The 17,794-nt window shown below is 44.4% G+C and overlaps 2 protein-coding genes across 2 annotated transcripts; one reads left to right on the top strand and one right to left on the bottom strand.

The window, feature by feature from the left end:
* Window positions 1–854: 854 nt before the first annotated feature.
* map1lc3cl (microtubule-associated protein 1 light chain 3 gamma, like) lies at window positions 855–2,488 on the bottom strand. The gene is made up of 4 exons (XM_054597869.1): window positions 2,332–2,488; window positions 2,188–2,243; window positions 1,971–2,077; window positions 855–1,726 (listed from the first exon to the last, which is right to left on the bottom strand). Exons 1-4 carry the CDS (start codon window positions 2,387–2,389, stop codon window positions 1,537–1,539), a joined length of 411 nt encoding a protein of 136 aa, XP_054453844.1. The 5' UTR covers window positions 2,390–2,488; the 3' UTR covers window positions 855–1,536.
* Window positions 2,489–5,841: 3,353 nt separating this feature from the next.
* On the top strand, window positions 5,842–17,764 carry si:ch211-168f7.5 (mucin-2). Its single transcript, XM_054598032.1, has 4 exons — window positions 5,842–6,506; window positions 12,575–12,794; window positions 13,796–14,029; window positions 14,245–17,764. Exons 1-4 carry the CDS (start codon window positions 6,252–6,254, stop codon window positions 16,767–16,769), a joined length of 3,234 nt encoding a protein of 1,077 aa, XP_054454007.1. The 5' UTR covers window positions 5,842–6,251; the 3' UTR covers window positions 16,770–17,764.
* The last annotated feature ends 30 nt before the right edge of the window (window positions 17,765–17,794 follow it).

The following is a 17,794-nucleotide window of genomic DNA, read 5'->3' as shown; positions in this document are numbered from 1 at the left end:
CGCATTAGCACAGACATCATTAGATAATTAACAGCTTGCAATAGCTTCAGGGTTGCTCTTGTTCTGGTATGATAATATATTGACAGAGAGCTGCTTGAATGCCCACAGTGGTGTGAGGAGACTGTACGTCCCCGTGTGTTTGGATAGCTGTCCCACCCCCCCACTGTATATCTCTCCTATACAGTGTTTCCTTTTTCCTGTCGTCCTCTGTTAGGACGCTGCTATCTTCACCTCCATCTCCTTTCCCCTCCTTTTCTTCCTCATGTCTATGGAGAACAGCTTTTCCCTAAGTTTCTTTGTTTTTCATTTGTATTCCTGTCACTCCCCCCCACCCTCTTTCTCTTACCCCCCTCTCTCTCTGTCCGTGTTTTGAGTCACAATAGTGACTTCTACCTCTAAAAATAATCCCCTCGGCCCTCTGACACACTGACCCCTGCGGATAGTTGACTGGGTCGGGCTTATATAACACAGTCGTGTGGAGGGAGTGCTGCTTCTGGGAGGCAGGTGAGGAATGAGGCACCTGCATGTGTTTGTACAGTACAATCTGAGTACAAGTGTAACACAGTCGGGGCTTCAGCTGTGAGTGGAGCCTTATGAAACAATGCCTATTTTTGATGCTTTAATTTAACATGAAGGACTAAGCTGTGTCTCTCTGGTTTGACAACATTTGTAACCCATAAAGCTCTGTGCAGTGACCTACAAACATCTGGAGTTCAAACTAAAAACCACAGTTGTCGCCTGAAAAGTTGACATTTTTTTGACATCTTTCTAATGCAGCACAAAAACTTCACACACAATATCTTTTATAAACTTAAGATAGATTTCACACAAAGCCAGTAAATTATGAGGACAAGGATTTATTTTTTGCAATGTTGACAGCTGGATACAGAGCAGCATTCAAATGACATCCATGTTCTCAATGAGTGTCTCAACAGTCCACAGCGAAGTTTCACATTTTTAAGGGAAGACAAGGATCAAGAGGCAATCAAAGAAAGGAGAGGAGGAAGGGGAGATAAGTGCTGAAAAGGAGTCTGATTACCAGCAAGATGTTGAGTGGAGAGCATGGTGGTGGTTTTACATTGAACTGGCATTACAGTAATGTGACAACAGGTTTGTTTGCATTGAATCTCGATGTTTCTTATGTATTTAAAGAGCAAATGTTGACATTTTTTGACCAGTGAAGACATAAAACAGCCAAAAACATCCATCACAATGTCTTTAAAGCAACAGATAATGATCACAACTGTTTTGTCTGTATTGACTTGCCAATCAAGCAATCAATCCATATAAATCAAAGACATTATCAGGGTGCGCTTTGTCCACTCCAGTCTGGTTCTGGTGAGCTGAGGAGCATGCAGAAATATAGAGATTTGCTATGTTTAAAAGTCCAGAGAGTTTCATGAGGTAGGCTGAAATGCAGTTTGGGACTAAAAGAAACCGGACCAAAACAGTTTCTGCTTGGTTCTTTTCTTTTTTCTCCAGTTTGGTTGTTTGGTGTCACCTCCGTTGGTTCAGTTCATTGTATCTGCTTCAGGCTCAGCAGGGCGGACTGGCTGCTAGTTGCGGTGCTCCGAACATGTCCTGCGAGGCGTAGGTGATGTAGAGGAAGCCGTCAGTGTCGCTGTGGTGGGAATAAACCTCCCCCATGCTGGAGGACATGCAGGACATGCTCTTCTCTGCCACCAGGAGGAACAGAGCCTGGGTGGACTCCAAGGCAATCTTATTCCTGAAAGAAATAGAGAGAAGCAGTTGGAGGTGGACGAAGGATGGAAAACAATATATTTTTAGGACAAAGGAGGACAGAGTATGAGGGAGGCATGCAGAGAATAATGGCAAATCTGACAGCTCGGGGGAGAAAGTGGAGAGAAGGGAGGGTTGGATTGACTCAAAAACAAGTTGTTTGAGAAGTGAGTAGGAGTCTTCAGAAAGTCTGTTGGTTCTACAAGCACACGGTATCACAAATCATTTACCTGAGCAGGCAGAGGAACTGACCCAAGGTAAGCTCGAAGGGAACCAGGAACTTTGTTTTGTCCAACAGGGGGAGAGTCTTTTCACGGATGTAACGTTCAACTATCACCTGAACACAAAAAACACATCTGGGGTCAGCTGGTGGTGCCATCACATGCAATGTAAAGTGTGCAAACTGATGATTAAATGCATTATGTTTGTATGTTAAAAACAACTTACAGGCAGTTTGTTGGGGAATTTAGTCCGAATGCTGCACACTTCATGTTTTCTTGTTTCTGAAAATGAATAGAGTGGAGTGTTTTATGCAGCATCAAAACATTGTGAGTTCAACGTCCAAAGGCAAGTAACAAAAATGTGACTTACCGAGGCATTTCCTCTCCTTGAAGGGCATCATCTCCATGGATTTCTCAAAAGGAGCCATGTTTGTTTGTTGCTTAGGGCGGTTTGCAGAGAGACCAGCGGTGATGGAGGCGGTGCGGCGGTCTTGCCCGGGCTGACGATGTAGTCCCCTCGGGTGGAAGTCTGCAAACCCCACTGAGCAGCTCACACCACTGATGTTTTATAGGAGACAGAGCAGGGAGGAGTCGAAATGTGACACACACAATCAGGGACACACTCCTCGTCCTAGTGGGCAGTGTGTGTGGCTGCAGATTCACATGTACTGGTTATCTCACTGGGCATTCTCACGTCTACTGGTGATATGAGGTGCTGCTGTCAAGTACACATTCACTCAGAGGGGTACACACATGAAGACGGGAGTGTAATGAGGGCAGCCCAACATGTGAGGAGCATAAACATCACATGGCATTAATGATTGAGACACTCAGGGACCCCAGAGGAACCTGGTGCCACTTTTATCATGAGATGTGATTGCTCTGACCTTCGACCTCACTGTCTGATAGCCATGCCGGCCACATTACAGTTATGTTCTGACTGATCATAATCAAACGTAACACTGAGTTGAGTGTTGATGTGCAGAATCTCCAAACTGTAATAAGATGTAAATTTTTTCCATTTCTTGTTTTTCTGATAAACTATAATTTACTCACTCCCCATTGTTGCATTTACAATTCTCTATTTCTTCCCAAGCAGAACTTAGTGTCTGATCAGAAGGCAGTGGTGTAAAGTAACTAACATAATATATACTTACAATGCTATACTATAAAATGTTTAGATAGTAGTACTTTAATTGAGTATTTCCATTATCTTCTACTTTATACTTCTACTCCACTACATTTCAGAGGGAAATATTGTTTCTCTGGGCTGCACGGTGTAGTGGATAGCACTGTTGCCTCACAGAAAGAGGGGCCCACGTTCAAATTCTGGGCTGGACGGCCTTCTGTGTGGAGTTTGGGTGTTTTCCCCGTGTCAGCGTGGGTTCTCTCCGGGTTCTCCGGCTTCCTCCCACAGTCCAAAGACATGCAGCTTAGGTTAATTGAAGACTCTAAATTGCCCGTAGGTGTGGATGTGAGCGTGAATAGTTGTCCGTCTATATGTGTCAGCCCTGTGATAGTCTGGCGACCTGTCCAGGTGAACCCTGCCTTCGCCCAGTGTCAGCTGGATCGGCTCAAGCACCCCCGCAACCCTGACAAAGATAAGCGGTAAAGGATAATGGATGGATGGATATTTTGCTTTCTACTCAGCTACATTAATTTGATACCTTTAGTTACTTTGCAGGTTCAGATTAATAATACCAAATGTAATCAACAAATAAACTCTAACGTAATAGTGTAAAGAAAATAACAGTTTATTGATTGCTTGGTGAAATAAGCAAGCAGCCTGGCAGTAAAGTATATAAAATAATTTAAATTAGCTTCACCTTTACCAGCTTCAAAAAATGATCATGCATCTATAATTTACAATCTAATAACATGATATAAATTAAAACTAAAAACCACAGTTGTCACCTGAAAAGTTGACATTTTTTTGACATCTTTCTAAAGCAGCACATACACTTTAAACACAATATCTTTTTTCCTAAACTAAAGATAAATATTACATAAAGTCAGTAAATTACGAGGACAAGGATTTATTTTCTGCAATGTCGACAGCTGGATACAGAGCAGCATTCAAATGACATCCATGTTTGTCTCAACGGTCCGCAGCAAAGTTTCACGTTTTTAGGGGAAGACAGGGATGAAGATGCAATAAAAGAAAGGAGAGGAGGAAGGGGAGATAAGTGCTGAAAAGGAGTCTGATTACCAGCAAGACATTGACCCTGTTTGTGTTGAGTAGAGAGCGTGGTGGTGGTTTAACATTGAACTGGCATTACAGTTCCTTTACCAGCTTCAAAAATAGTTCATGCAGCTATAATTTACAATCTAATAACATGATTTAAATTAAAATGGGTCATTCTGCATGGTGAGTACTTTGAATTTGGTTATTTTAACCATTTGTATTACCTTAAATTGGAAGTACAACTTTTAATCATCACCCTGCCTTGAAACAGAGTATTTATACCATGTAATAAGTAAAAGATCTGAGTATTTCTTCCTACACTGGTTGTCAAACTCTAAGTGCTGATAAAGGTCATGTGATATTATAAAAAGCTTCAGAACAGCTGCTAAATGAATCTTGAGTTTAGATGGTTTATTGACTAATTTGTTTTTAAAGGATTGAATGAGGCAAACTACATGTATTTCTGATGTCTGTTTAATGATATAATGTGGTAAGTAAATGTATATATTGTTAAATTCAGATGTGTAAAACATTGTGGAAACATAACCAGGGACTGATGCTCTATTGTGGATGAAGATCACCCTCTGCTGGTTGAAAGGTGGCACTAGCGCAAAGTGCACTGCACCTGTCACATTCAGAATACAGAAACATGATTGGCTGTTTTTTTTTCAAATTGAAGACTCTGTGCTTTTGGGTATTTTAAAACTTTTTGGACATTGACATTTTCATATTCATCAATGGAAAGAAAATAAATACAATTGCTATCAGGTTTGTATTCACCAAAATAGCAGAAATAAAGCAAAGAGTAGACAACACATTTAATGATTATTATTATTATAACAACAACAACAACAACAACAACAACAACAACAACAACGATAATAACAATAATGATAATAATACAAATAATAATATTAATAATAGTTTCCATTGCTTTTGAGTTTTCTTACAATCTCAAGGCAAACATCTGTACTTTGTGGAAATTCAATTAAACGATCTTTATTTTGGATTATAAACCATTTCAGTCCAACATAAACTAAAATAATAATATTCTAAAACTACATTTTGACACCGGTACGTTGTAAAAGACAGGACCACATGATAGAGGAAATAATTATATTGAATGTATGCTGCAAATAGGCATTTTTTCACATCAGACACTAACTTCATCACAGGCAATAAAGAAAAAGTACAGTGGTTACTAATAACACTAACGATGTCCCTGTCATATTAAAGTGCAGAATACCATGACCCTGAAACTGAAGCCATTGATCATTTTATTTTTTTGTCTGACAAAATGTTATGAAAAAGCTGCGTTCCCGGAACAAAGTTGTTTGGTTGAGTTTTGGGGCCCTTGGGGGAAATACTGCAGCCTGCATGTTTAGTAGTATTAGTATACAAAGATATTACTCCAAAGCATGACGAGGTCACTTTGTTGACTCACTCCCTTCATGGGAACACTATAGGAATGTGAGTGTGTGTCCTCTGGTGTCCTGTACACTGAAGTAGGAGTTGGACAACCGTGGGGAGGTTTTCTTTCTATGCGTCCATTCGAAAAACTTCCCCGTCCAATCCGGGACCAGCTCTGGTGCAGCGGCTCCTCCTCCTCCTCCTCCTCCTCCTCCTCCTCCTCCTCCCACATGTAACGTTACCAGCCTCCGTCAGTCTGCTACATTGTCTCATCGGGGACGACTCGTCCTGGAGCAGCGCGCCATGGTACCTCCACTGGACCGGGACGCGTATAAGTGACATTAGTAAAAAGGATTGTGCCAACAGGAGATGAAGACACGGCTCGTTGATGTTCCGTCTGTGACCCGGTGGATCCATTCATACTGGTGGATCCATTCATACTGGTTTTGTGCCAGTCAGCAGGCTGCCTGAAGCTGCGGGCTGCATGGCAGGTTAGAGATGGTGATTACATGTTGCGTATTGCGTTAATTCAAGCGGCTACTATGTTGCAATCGCCCGTCCGGACCTGTGTTGCTCAGCTTGGACCTGCACCTTAGCGCACTCATTCCTCTCATCGTTTTGCACGGTGGTCAGCGGTGGTCAGCGGTGGTCAGCGGTGCGCCCCGGTCCCCTCCTGCCCGGCGACCCCGACGAGGATGGCCGGAAGCCGCGGCTGCGTGAACTCGCTCTGGTCGGGCACCGAGCGCGTCCGCATCGGAGAGCGCCTCAAAGCCACGCTCGCAGGGGTGATGGAGCTGGAGCTGCTCAGGTGCAAACACCTGGAGATGGTGGACATCGCTCTGGAGGACCGAGCCTGCGCCACCACCGACACCGAAGAGCCACGGGCGGAGGAGGCGAGCGGAACCCCGGAGGAAGCCGAGCATGGCTCTGCGACATCCCGCAGGCAACAGGTCAGTCAGTGCGTCTGTCGCGGAGCTCTACATGATGAGATGATTAAATATGGATGCTGGGTTGATGGTGATCTGCCAACAAGCCGGTCCCTCTGCGGCTCAGGAGGCAGATTTCCTCGCTGCCTGGCGGCGCGTGGCTGTGCCGGCGGCTGAGCACCCAACTGAATGAGATGGTGCCAAGGGGCCATCCATGTATGCAGCCCCATTTTCCACGGCAGCAGTGTGTGACCGTCACATGGGGCAAATGTCATTGAGGTCAGGGTAGTAGGACCAGCTCAGTCTGGCTGGCTCTGTGCCCTGCATCAAGGTTATAGAGGAGGATGTGGCGCTAAAATCAGGTGCAGGTATTAACACAGACGCCAGCCACCAGACACTGCTGCAGTTTTTTGGCTCTGGCCGGTAAGCTCTTCAGCTGTAAAGGTCACTTTGGCACCCAGTTTGCATTCAAATCCCTCTGAGCACAATCTGAAGGTAGACTCCATCACTGTCTGCCATCTTCTGTGCAAAAAGTGCCGTTTTGATCCTGAAATCTTCAATGCTCCAGTGGAGCCTTCGATATATGAAAGGTTGTGATGTGTGATCATGAAAACACACCCACAGATAAAGTAACCCATTTCCCAACCTTGCCCTGAAATGCATACGCAGGTCTTTTTGTGTTGAGAATGATGGGAACGTGGGATGACATGTAATATAGAAGGACGGGATGTGAGCAGGTCCCATGCTGGAGGCCTGGATACTGAGGCTGTTGGTTGTCTGGTCAATTATTTGTGTACATGAACTATATTTGAACCTGTGAAGGGATGTAGAATCTGTTGGAAATGAGAGGATGAATGTGTCCGCGAGTGCACCCAACAAATTTTTCTGATTAGAAATGGGAGATGTTATAGTTTATTTAAGATGCGCATTGGCAAGTAAATATTAAATCTATAGCTGAAGAATTAGTTGATTAGTAAATAAGGAGGACTGACAGCAACTATTTTGACAATGAATGAATCTTTCAGGTAATTTTCATGCAAAATGAGAAGAGAATAGAATAGAATCTTCTTACTGACTTCTTATATGTGAGGATGTGCTGCTTTTTTGTCTCTTTTTGATAGTTACCCCCTTACTTTTTTAACCAAAGGGAGCAACAATAATTGCACCTTACCACCGCATCAACAACCTTTTAATGATCTTCTTTCCAGCCCTGAAATTCCTCATTTATAATGTAATCAAAAAATGATTGCCTTACTTTTTTCTATGCACCTAATTCACTGCATTGTAGAGAGATTGCATTGCTCTGCGTGGTTGTCAGTCCGTCATGGATTATCGCCAGATCATTTCCAAAACAGTGACGTGACAGGTTCATGTTGCGTTCAGAGTCTGCTGGTGCTGCATTAATAACATTTTATTGTTATTCTGAGAAAGTAACAGACACTTCATCCACTTCACTTTGCACGCAGTGTAGTTACACCATGAATATGTGTTCCTGATACTAATGAGCACTATTAGTCAGCAGCCTGCAGCGCATTAATGTATGTTCTGTCTAAATCAGGCCACAGCTGAGGTCACCTTTTGCAGAACAGTGTATTTATTTGACAAAATTATATTAAAGCAAAGCACCTACAGGCTGCACTGAAGGGAGGAAGAAAAAATAATCAGTTTTTTTATCAGTGCAAGCAACAGAAATGGCAGTCCCATCTGAGGGTATCTGCATGGAAGTGTGGCTCATAATGTGCCGCCTTCCTCGCCGCCCACCTCCCAACATCTTCTCTGTAGTCCCCCCCCCGCGGTGCTGAGATATCCTGCAGAGAGGCCGAGCAGCATTGCTCATTCTCACCTCCGAAGGGAGCTGCCAGTGTAGCAGAGCCGGCTGGCCCTCGGCCCTCTGCCCGGGCCGACCTCCGCCAACACAAACACAGCATTTGCATAAATGGAACAAATAGTTGTTTTTGGTTGTTTGAAAAGTGAGCAAATCTAGTTTAAAAAGCAGCTGGAGAGGGAATAAGGATGAGGGAGTAGATGTTTATTTACAACAATAAAGGTATAAAAGTGATGCTTTGGGTTTCATCCCCAAAAACTAAATAATTTGACCTGAAATTCATTACTTAATGCTTTGACAAGTTGTTCTGCTTTTAAAAATACAACTATTTTGTAAGCTGAGGATTAGATGACTCACATCATAATGCGCTCTACTTTAACACCCGCTTTGTTTTTGTTTTTTTCTTTTGGAATTAAACTCTTGAAATGTGATTCACCTTTTCCCTCTCTAGTAGTCCAGAGCGGGTGGGAGTAATCACTGTGCAAATCCATGTTTGGCAGGTTTGGGATTATGGCCGGTTAGGGTCATCTGTGATGGAAAAAATGCTATTTCAAATGACATCCTTTCAACCATGTGATGTGTTCTGTTGTTTGTGATGCATGCAGGTTTTTAAAAGAAGCAATAACACCACGCAAAAAATGTTTCTTCAACATTGTGGATTAAAAACATTATCATAAATAGTTCAGTTTTGGGGTTGCCGTCATTTGTTTTATAAATAGACCCAGCTTTGATTTCCAATAAAGTATGCAGCATGTATTTTAACAAATTAGAAGAGAACTTATTGGTAACATTTTAATCTTTTCACACTTTTCAGCAACTCTTCTTGCCTTCAGAATGGGTGTTGAGGCTGAGTTGTTCAAACACAGATTGTTGCAGTTTAATGTTCAGTGTTCAAAAACAAAAGTCTCCTTGCTGAAGAAAGTACATAGAGGACAGGAGTGTGGGGAAATAAGGAGTATGCTGTAAAGCTTCCTTTCCTTCACATTTACATTACATTTGTCAGGACCTGTTCTGTTTGTTTTTGAAGCAAGAAATGCCCAAATCCATTGGTTTTACCTTCCCAAATGTGAAAATAAGTTACTTTTTCTTGTCTTAACAGTATACAATATTGAATAACTTTGGGTTTTGGGCTGTTGGTTGATCAAAACAAAGCATTTGATGACAATACCTTCGTCATTTTTTACAGTTATCTGCTGTTTTATAGACCAAATGACTTATCATTGATCGAGAAAATCAGCAGATGAATCGATTATAAAGATAATAGTTAGTTGCAGCGGTATGTGTACATGCCTCTGCACCATCTGCAGGGCTATGGCCACTATTACTGAGGGCAGCCTGTCTTGAAATTAGGTTTGGTATTGGAAAGCATCATCTTACATGGAGAGCCATTACCCTGACTTGTGGAGTGAGACAGCTTTTGTTTCTTGGTTCTTGCCTCGGGATCCTTCTGAGCCCACCGAACAAAAAAAAAAAACTCTGTAACGCTGAGACTTTTATGTGCAATGAAAGATTCACCTGAACGTTTCCTAAAAGCTGCAGAGCATATCACTCCGCTCAGCTGATGAAGGTGGAGGTGCACAGCGTGGGCCGTCTTTTTAAATTTCAATTCCACATTCATAATGTATGAAACAATAAACACCGCGCCGTGGTAGAACAAGCACGTACTTCTCACCAAACACTAAAATTATTCTGCCTCAACATGGCAACCGCTGCCATTTGTCTCGCTGTAATGACATAATGCACTTATTAAGAGGAGGTGTGTTGCTTGTGCAGCTGCCATCACTGTAGCATTAATGTCCAATCGACCCATACGCTTCCTTCATATTGTTCCAGAGGGGCCGAGCTGCTCCCTCACATGGAGGAATATCATGTTACAGAGCTCTGAGCAGACCCCCACCCACTTGCCTCCCATGATTTGATCATGCACTGGTCTCTGTGTAACATAATATCCTGTAATGTGCAATGCATTATATTGTTGGGGGATAATATGGAGGAGATGAAGGACGGATATATATATACACACATCCAACGGAAGTGAAGGGAAAACTTAAGCAGAGGCCTTTACAGATAGATAAACATGTTCTTTCATGGCAGTAAGAAGAATTTGCAGTGAGTGGGACTTTTGTGGCAGAACGGTTCATACATGCAAGCGAAGAGTCACAGCAAGACTGGATTGTGTGTTTTTTCAGGCTGAGGATGAGTTAAACATTTCGCTGGGCCTGTTGTGCTGTTGTGGTTCTGTGTGGGAGGAGAAGCGAGCAAGAGTTAGAGAGCGAGCAGCTGTAGCTATGGTGAGCGCAGGGCGGCTGGCTCGGAGGATATTACAGAAGTGGGAGGGGGGGGATTATTTGTCAAGGGGAGTGTGGGGGAGGTGGGGGTCCTTCAAGATGCCCTTCTCTCTCACCCGGCAACCGCTCGCCCCCTTCCCACCTCACCCCCCCCCCTTCACCGCCCTCACTCACTCAGTGACTCACTCTCTTATTTCTATCTCTTTTTGGTCCCTCTCACTAGTTTATTTTTTTTTGGTCACCCACTCAGCCTCAACTCACTTTAGATTCACTGGGAAATTAAAAAAAAACGGGGGGACAGGAGTGAGTAAAAGCTCCTAATCTCACACAGGGAGAGGGGAGATAAATTGAAGACGGGTCAAATTCTCAACTCTTTCTCCCACTTCTTTTCCTTCCTTCCCTCGTCACTCCATCCCCCCCCCCCTTTTTCCCCTTCTGCCGCTCCGGCTGCTCTTTGTTACGTCATCTGTCTTCTCCCATTATCTTGTGAATCCCCCCACTCCCCCGCTCCCTCTCTCTCTCCTGTCACCCCAGCAGTGAGTCACTACCTGTATTGTTTCCTCAGTAAGAGGGGGATTGATCAGTGCCACTCACAGTGTTTCTGTTGTCTGGGCTCGATCAGTCTAATGCAGGGGCTCCTCTTGGCTGCTCTCCTGGAGGGGTTGGGGATTTGGAGGATAATTGGAGGAGGGGGGGTTTCTCCACTGAGCGTTTACTAATCTAGGAAATGGAGGCACTTTGCTTTACTTGACAGGGTGATTGTTGTTCTTGCTGTTGTGTGTGTGTGTATCTGTGTGCGTGTGGGGGGTCTCAATATTCCTGGCTGTTCCGGTAAGCGGTTTGACGTCACCGGAGCACGTCTGGTAAACGATATCATGGATGTTCATCCCTACATGTGTGTTTAAAAGCAAGTGGCTTTAATGTCAGTGGTGGAAAGCGACGGAATACATTTACTTAAGCACTGTACTTAAGCACTGTACTTAAGTACTGTTGTATGATGCTACGTCTACTTTACTCCACTACATTCAGTGGGAAATACTGCATCCACTACTTTTATTTGACAACTATAGTAATCAGCTACGTCTCAGATTAGGATTATGCATAAAAAAAACACATGAAAACATATACAATACAAAACATTGGTAACCGTGGTTCCAGACCTTTATCAGGGCATGGTCCAACAATTCATTTATAAAATGAGCTTTAATAACAAGAGAAGAGAATTAAAAACAATGCTTCTTCAATATTGTTTGTGGAAAGAAACACATTTAATTTGCATAAATGTGTTTCAATATCATAAATAATTCAGTTTGGGATCTGCAATCTGTTTTTTATAAATAGAACCAGCTTTGACTTCCAAATGAAGTACTCTTCATGTGCTGTATAAACTGGAAGAGAACTTGTTCGTTACATTTTAAGTGTTTTCATACTTTTTAGCAACTCTTCTTGAGTTCAGAATGTAATTCAAGGCCAAGTTGGTGAAATAATGATTGTTTAAGCAGCTCATGGTTGACGCTGCAAACACCTAGGCCGTTATATGAGGGGACACTCTTAGTATGTGATCATGCATGAACATCTAAAGAATTGTGCCCACTATAATTTACAATCTTTCTCAGAGGGGAAATTCTACTGAAGCAAACAAGTTGTTCCCTGTGTATCATAATGATTGATTCCTGTTATTAAACACAATTGTATGATCCCATCCATATCAAATTAGATCAGATATCATCTGGGTTGTTTTGCCACTGTAATGATGTTACATCTTAGATATTGTCATTTTTCTGTTTGTTGTTTTTTTCAAATGTTGTTACCTGGTTGGCCTTTTCCTCCATATGACCAATTACTTTTATTTAGACAAATATGTTGTTTATTTATATAATCATAGTCGCAGTTTTTAGATAGTATGTCAAAGACATTGTAATATTTGATTTTGTCAATATTGCTCAGGTCTAACTTGTCACATGTTTTGTGTTTCTCAGGCTCCGTCTCCCTCAGAGATAGTGATACTGCCCTGTCAGAGCAGCCCAGAGGACTGTGGCAGTAACTCAGTGGACGTGACGGTCCACTCCTCATCTGGCAGGGGGAGTAACTCACGCTGGTCCACTCTGTCCTGGGACGCCCCCTCTGACCTGCTCTCTCCCCCGACACCAGACGCCAGTGGAAAGGTCCATCTGGATAGCGACTCCAGACCTAGTTCAGGTAAACAGACACATTTGTTTATTATTGGTTCAGTGTTTGGTCCACAGCTCTGACCTGAACAGCGTGAAAACACAGTCCGTCACTTTCTGATATCACTACAGCTCTCCTTGTGTAAGCGAAGTCCTATCAAACATTAACCCAGCTCTTTTTTACTTGTGTTTACTTGCAGTCAGGGGCCTGGCACTGACTCATTCGTTTCTCTCTCACTGTCAACTTTTCTTGCCAAACTCTTATCCACTCTCATTGTAACTGTGGTCTCTGTGTCTCTACACCCAATTCACACAGTCCTCTCCCTGCTATGCACTCATGCAAGCCTTCTTTTATACGATTCTTTACTCTCTTGCAGAGGGTGACCAGGCATTATTTCAGAATTTTAGGTTTTGATTTTGTTTCATAGCTTGACCTTTTTATTCATTAAAATGTTAAATTAAAATGAAGATTGTTGTGATATTTTTAGAGTTCCTGTAAGTCTTCACAGCGCTTGTGTTTTTGCACTGCAGTACCTTCATGATACATGCTAGTCAAACAGAGGATCCAGTATTGTGACGCCTTTCTACTGGAATTTATGTGACTGAAGTTTGAGTTTCTATAGGCGTCATCCTTGTTTAGCTAGATTTCATTGACCTTTCTAACCACCCAGTTCTCTTTACAGGATATACATCCAAATTACACTTACAGAAAAAATAATGTCCCAACTCAGGAAAGACTAAAAAAAGAGCACATGGAACAGCAGCAACAACAAGCTGTTTGAAACTGTTTTTCATTTAAATTTAACATAAAAAAGGACTGATATAATCAATAAAAAGAAAACCAACAAGTCAGTAATAGCACACAGTACAAAATACAGACCCTTATTAAGAGATATAATAATATCTGAATAAAATAACGAGCAGTATATTGCATCAGGATTGCATCATTAAAACTAATCAGTTGTTATATATTGTCACTTGAACATCAGCATAAGACACACACATACTGAACTTTTCCTCACTCTTGTCAAGGTTTCTATTCAGTAAGCGGGAGCTCTCTCTCGGACTCTTGCTACTCGGTGTCCAGTGACGCTGCTCAGGGAGGTTCTGCGCCACCAGCCAGACCCCTGAAGCTGTGGGAGCAGGTTCCTCTGTCCGCTGACAACACTGACATCCTGTGGTCAGAAGGTACAGTGCCTCAACAGCAGCCTGCATTGCAGAGCAGCCTGGAAGACGCTGAACTGACAGAGGGGACACCAGCTTCAGGTGAGCTGGTGCACCAAAGAGATCCATGCCATGTACATCCATTCATCTAAATATGAATTTGCAGCAGTCAGTTGAAGGCAGTGCTCTGGTTATGATCATCAGTAGAGCTCTTATGCCTGGAAATAGATGAATATGTTAACATTAACTGAATGAAGATCTAGAAAAACAAAATAAATGTTTTGTCTGAAATGATCCTCTTCTCTTCTCTCTTACAGTCCAAAGTGACACTGAAGCGACCAGTCTGAGCTTTCTGTCTGACCTCTGCTCAGGACTCAGTGACTCCCTGATGTCTTCCCTCCTCCCTCTTCTTGACTCCACCTGCTCCTCCCTCCATCCAAACCCCCAGATGGACCCTCGCTACTGCACTGACCTGGTGTCCCGTCGGACCAAAGAGGTGTACCCCTTCCCCAGCCCGCTGCATGCCGTCGCCCTCCAGAGCCCCCTCTTCACCTCCCAGAGCCGGGAGCAATCGGCCTCTCCGAGCCCTGAGGGACCCCAAATAGATGAATCACAAGAGTCCTACGCTGATCCATCTCTGCTTCTCCAGCCTCATCAGCCCCCTGCCCTGGCTTCTTTAACCCAGCTGGAGCAGTACATCTCTCGACTGGCTCGCCAGTACCAAAGTCGGGTAAGCTCCTACACCTCCGATCTCAGTTCAGCTGCCACCCCAGGTCAAGTCAGGCACAGAGGCCTTTGTACCCCTGGCAAAAGTCACGGGTCCACCCAGTCGCTTTCTGCCTTTGAGAGCCGCAGTACGCCCTCCACTCTCCCAGGGGGTAGCATCACTCCCTGTAAGTCACTGCTAGGAAACTCCGCCAGAATCAGCCTGAGCACCACGGGGAAAAAAGCCACTAGGAATTCAATCAACCTGGGTAACCTTCCTTCAGCAACCGGAGAGGACGTGAACATAAATCTGCACCTGAACCTCAACTTGAGCCTGACTCCTGGTTTAAATTCTAGCCGGGGATTGGTGGACAATCTCAGAAATGGCAGCTGTGGAGCGTTGAAGACTGACTTTGCTTCAGCTTCCACGGCCTCTGCTTCATCACTCTCCTCCGCCACACCCACCCCAGCACTTAGGACTCGCCCTCGCATTTCAACATGTCCAAGCAGCCTGAGCCACCGCAGTTCCCTGGAGGTCACTTCAGGTTCTGGAGTGAGCTCTGGATTTGGATCATCTACCTTCTGTCGCTCATTAGACTGGAGCAGCGGTGCTCCACCTGACACTGGACCATCAAATTCTGGATCAACTCCTAGGTCTCAGCGCAGTAGCCTCATCCAAGAGTCCAGCTCCAGTCCCAAGATAAGCGAAGACTCCCACATGGTGGGGGAGATCTCCCGCCTCTCAGGCCTCTCCAGGTCTGTTGTGGTCGGACTGATGGAACAAGGTGTGGAGCTGGATATCGATTGCTTCCAAACAGATACTGCAGGCGAGGTGAGGGGTCACAGTAAAACCCACTTTACAACCCAGTCAGATCAGTCACATGACTCTACTAGACTGACCGACCTGAATCCCCAGAGACCGATACAGCTGTCTCTCAGTGTCACCCATTCTCCACAGTCTCAGTCCAGCCTCACCCCTCCTCTCTCACACTCTAGCAGCCCCATACACCCTTATCAGTCCATCCACATTCCCTCTCCCCACTACTCCTCACACTGCCACTACCAGCAGATCCCTTCACCATCCGACCTTCCCTCCTCCACGGCCTCCTCCCCTGCCTCCCGCCCCACCACCAGGGGCCGATCCCCTCCCCGGCCTCTCCAGGCATCCCCTCTGGGTGCCACCCCGCTCTCTGTTTTCCGTCGGGATGCGCCCTTCCAGTGCTCCCTGCCTCGAACCAATATGCGGAGCTCTCCTGTGGAGCATGGCGGCATCCAACCAAGGGGTGGGTCGCTTCGGCAGAGTGGCGGAGGAAGTGGGGGTAGTGGCGGGTGGAAGAGGGTGGAGGGGGAGGGGCTTTATAAAGGAAAGCATGCCTCCCACAAGTTGATCCGGGCATCCACGGGAAGCAGCTACGCCAGGAGAGAGGACTATAGCTCCGATTGGGCTGAGGAGCAGGAGAGGGAGCAATCGGCAGCCCAGACACCCAGGAAGACCCCCAACAAACTGTGGAGGGGCTTTGAGGGACGCCTCTGGGGCAAAGATTCTGAAAGCGAAAGAGAGGAGATGGACAGAGCTGAGTATGGCTACGGGTGGAGGAGGAACAGCGTTGGAAGCTGGAGGAGGGAGCATCGAAGAGGGAAGGCTTCATCCAGCAGCAATGACAAGAGGCCAAAAGCGGAGAACTCCCCCATCTTCTCAAAGAAGAGGGGGAAGGAAGAAGGGGAGAGACGCAGCACCAGCCTCCGGCTTTCCAGGAGGGCGTTGTTCAGGAGCGAGTCCCAAGGCTTGCTGATGTCACGTAACCACGGAGAGGAGCCCCCAAAGAGGACGCACTGGGTCTCCTCATTAGATGTGGGTCAAGGTAACACGGGCCTCAGCAAACACGAAGGCGCCAGACGGCTGAGAGCGAAGGAGGAGGACAAACGTCTGTCCTCCACAGCAAGCCTCTTTAACCTCTCTCGTTCTCAGAGCCTGGAAGGCAGCTGCCAGTCCCTCTCTCCTCTCTCCTCCCCTTCCTTCTCCCCATCCCCTCCTCCACGGATGCTGCAGCGCTCTAGATCACTGAGGGACTTGGGGAGACGAGTGTTTGGCTCCATGAGGTCCCTGAGTCTCAAACGGAAGCCATCCAAGAAGTGACACTTGTAAAATAAAAAATAACCATCACAGTAAATGCATCTTCTACGTGTTACGTTCAAAACACCAGTGATGGTTGGTGTTATATTTCATGTGAAAGGTAGTGCCATCATTTTAAAGCTTCAGAGTTATGATTGATTAGATGGACACACTGGTTTTTATGATACTGGCTAGGAGATATCTACTAGTCCTTTCATCCACTGCCAGTATGATGGAAGGTCCTCTCAGGCACATAGTCTGTAAAACATGCTTTTAATGTTGCTCTTGGCTCACATCCTTCATCTTAGTAATTTTTTTGTAAATTTTTAAAGACACTTTTTATAGCCCTCCGAAAAACTGCAAAATGTCAAATATTTCCAGCAGCATAATTGCAGTGCTTTGCAGAAAATTGATTTCATTGTCGCCCAAAGTCTTTCCTCACTGACAATTTATTATTGTAAATTGTGCACCCTACAGTAGCATAGGTGAGAATTGTAGGGTGAAGCAAAGACTGCAACGACATGTCAGTGGAGAAAACAAAGACTACAACTTAATATTTGGGTGAACAATCCCTTTTAGTAGCTGCAAAGAACTACAAATCTTTATTAGTGTGGGTTTCAGTGGAGTTTTCATAGTGTGAATGTTGTATCAAAGGATTTAACATCTAAAGCCCAAATAAAAAAAAAAATGAATATGAACTCATATTAGCTATAAGCAGACCCTTCCTGTAACCATACGTATGAATGTATATCTGTATACTTCTGCATGCTGCTCTGTGACTAGTTCAGTGATTATAGCTATTGTGAGAATTTGATATTCCGCTTTTTTTTAAGGGCAACAGTGCCTCTGAAGTACAATCATATTGGCCAGATAATGACCAAAAACCAAGCAAATACTCTTTAACTTGATATTGTGCTCAGGATTTTCAAATAAATATTGAATGATTAAAGATATTGGTGAGTTATTTGAGACAAAATGTGGCTTCTCATGGCTTACGAATAATAAAATAACCATAACTAAACGTGTACTGTGCCTGAAATACCTTATTA

Source organism: Anoplopoma fimbria, chromosome 4 (genome assembly GCF_027596085.1).
Source record: "Anoplopoma fimbria isolate UVic2021 breed Golden Eagle Sablefish chromosome 4, Afim_UVic_2022, whole genome shotgun sequence".
NCBI classification, from domain to species: Eukaryota; Metazoa; Chordata; class Actinopteri; order Perciformes; family Anoplopomatidae; genus Anoplopoma; species Anoplopoma fimbria.
Note: the sequence above shows the minus strand (reverse complement) of the source record. Positions and strands in the feature narration are given on the sequence as shown.

Excerpts from the sequence above, each read along its gene's own strand:
- map1lc3cl (XM_054597869.1), bottom strand. The coding sequence starts at position 2,389 with ATGGCTCCTTTTGAGAAATCCATGGAGATGATGCCCTTCAAGGAGAGG. Across the intron at positions 2,244-2,331 it reads CAAGGAGAGGAAATGCCTCG|AAACAAGAAAACATGAAGTG; the intron begins GTAAGTCACATT and ends ATTCATTTTCAG. Across the intron at positions 2,078-2,187 it reads AATTCCCCAACAAACTGCCT|GTGATAGTTGAACGTTACAT; the intron begins GTAAGTTGTTTT and ends TTTTGTGTTCAG.
- si:ch211-168f7.5 (XM_054598032.1), top strand. The coding sequence starts at position 6,252 with ATGGCCGGAAGCCGCGGCTGCGTGAACTCGCTCTGGTCGGGCACCGAG. Across the intron at positions 12,795-13,795 it reads CGACTCCAGACCTAGTTCAG|GTTTCTATTCAGTAAGCGGG; the intron begins GTAAACAGACAC and ends ACTCTTGTCAAG. Across the intron at positions 14,030-14,244 it reads AGAGGGGACACCAGCTTCAG|TCCAAAGTGACACTGAAGCG; the intron begins GTGAGCTGGTGC and ends TCTCTCTTACAG.